At 48.0% G+C, this 2,500-nt stretch overlaps 1 protein-coding gene across 1 annotated transcript in view; it reads left to right on the top strand.

The window, feature by feature from the left end:
* Nucleotides 1-2,500, top strand: part of kcnh3 (potassium voltage-gated channel, subfamily H (eag-related), member 3) — a 248,801-nt gene that overhangs the window by 123,063 nt on the left and 123,238 nt on the right. Inside the window, exon 2 of the mRNA XM_046369023.1 lies at nucleotides 2,262-2,495. Coding sequence (XP_046224979.1) covers nucleotides 2,262-2,495 — 234 coding nt within the window. The remainder of the gene's footprint in view (nucleotides 1-2,261; nucleotides 2,496-2,500) is intronic.

Raw genomic sequence — 2,500 nt, 5'->3', positions numbered from 1 at the left:
ACACAGCAGAACTCCAACACCATTACACCATGAAATATTTAAACAAGCAGCTCCCATGGGATCCCTGTGATCAATGGATCAATATGAACACCCGGGCAGAAAGCAATACTCAATTAAGGAATCTTTTTTTTTCTCCATTCGATTGCCGCAGGAAAACATTCTCATGAATAGAGAAGGTACAAACACATACACACACACTTCCTCCCTCTTCACAGGAAGAGACCAGACACATACACACACACTTCCTCCCTCTTCACAGGAAGAGACCAGACACATACACACACACTTCCTCCCTCTTCACAGGAAGAGACCAGACACATACACACACACACACTTCCTCCCCCTTCACAGGAAGAGACCAGACACACACACACACACTTCCTCCCTCTTCACAGGAAGAGACCAGACACATACACACACACTTCCTCCCTCTTCAAAGGATGAGACCAGACACACACACACATACTTCCTCCCTCTTCACAGGAAGAGACCAGACACATACACACACACTTCCTCTTCCAGGTCCTTTACAGGAGAGCAGACCAGACACATACACACACACTTCCTCCCTCTTCACAGGAAGAGACCAGACACATACACACACACACCACTTCACAGGAAGAGACCATTCACAGGATGAGACCAGACACACACACACACACTTCCTCCCTATTCACAGGATGAGACCAGACACATACACACACACTTCCTCCCCCTTCACAGGAAGAGACTAGACACATACACACACACTTCCTCCCTCTTCACAGGAAGAGACCAGACACACACACATACTTCCTCCCTCTTCACAGGAAGAGACCAGACACATACACACACACTTCCTCCCTCTTCACAGGAAGAGACCAGACACATACACACACACTTCCTCCCTCTTCACAGGAAGAGACCAGACACATACACACACACACACACACTTCATCCCTATTCACAGGATGAGACCAGACACATACACACACACTTCCTCCCTATTCACAGGATGAGACCAGACACATACACACACACTTCCTCCCTCTTCACAGGAAGAGACCAGACACACATACACACACACTTCCTCCCTCTTCACAGGAAGAGACCAGACACATACACACACACTTCCTCCCTCTTCACAGGAAGAGACCAGACACATACACACACACATACTTCCTCCCTCTTCACAGGAAGAGACCAGACACATACACACACACACACTTCCTCCCTATTCACAGGAAGAGACCAAACACATACACACACACACACACACTTCCTCCCTATTCACAGGAAGAGACCAAACACATACACACACCCTTCCTCCCTATTCACAGGAAGAGACCAAACACATACACACACCCTTCCTCCCTATTCACAGGAAGGGACCAAACACATACACACACCCTTCCTCCCTATTCACAGGAAGAGACCAAACACATACACACACACTTCCTCCCTATTCACAGGAAGAGACCAGACACATACACACACACACACTTCCTCCCTATTCACAGGAAGAGACCAGACACATACACACACACACACTTCCTCCCTATTCACAGGAAGAGACCAAACACATACACACACCCTTCCTCCCTCTCCACAAGAAGAGACCAGACACATAAAATAGAGGTTCAAGCCAGGGCATGTTTGTCCCTGCATGAGGCATAGTTAGTGGAATGACCAAATCTGTTCTGGCTTTTCAATGAAACTCTAATGAAAGAACAGGACATTTTGGCATGTCTGTTTACATTGGGCCATTCCCTTATGTTCTTTTTCTCAGTGTGCCTGGAGATTACATTTTCGTCGTTTAGCAGACGCTCTTACCCAGAGCGACATACGTGAGTAATTAGGGTTAAGTGCCTTGCTCAAAGGCACATTGACAGATTATTCACCTAGTGGGCTCCAAAATTCAAACCAGCAACCTTTCAGTTACTGGCCCAATGTTCTAACCACTAGGCTACCTGCTGCCTCAGCTCTTGTTATGATTACTTTCTCGTTCCTGGTGCACAGTGTGGATGTCCAAATACATGTCTAATGATCCGCAGCGGCTAACGGAACGAAAAGTTGCTGGAATGAAAACGAACCTGAAACTCAAATGATCTGAGCTGATAAAAGACTGCTTGAGAGCTACAGTATATCCTGTGTGTCCATTTTTCAGTTGTATAACCCCCTTTCTATTCTCTTTCCCCTCCCTCCCTCCCCTCCCTCCCCATCCATTCCCTCTTCTCTCTCTTCGTCCCTCCCTCCCTCCACTCTCTTTCTCACTCCCTCAGACAGTAACTTTGTCCTGGGTAATGCCCAGGTACAATCCCTCTACCCTATTGTCTACTGTTCTGATGGCTTCTGTGAGCTGACCGGCTACGCCCGCGCCGAGCTGATGCAGAAGAGCTGTGCGTGTCATTTCCTGTATGGGCCAGAGACCAGCGACCAGCTGACGGCGAAGATTCAAGGGGTGTTGGACGACAGGGGGGAGTTTAAGACCGAGCTGGTGTTCTACAAGAAAGGAGGTGAG

This window comes from Oncorhynchus gorbuscha, linkage group LG01, assembly GCF_021184085.1.
Source record: "Oncorhynchus gorbuscha isolate QuinsamMale2020 ecotype Even-year linkage group LG01, OgorEven_v1.0, whole genome shotgun sequence".
NCBI lineage: Eukaryota > Metazoa > Chordata > Actinopteri > Salmoniformes > Salmonidae > Oncorhynchus > Oncorhynchus gorbuscha.
Note: the sequence above shows the minus strand (reverse complement) of the source record. Positions and strands in the feature narration are given on the sequence as shown.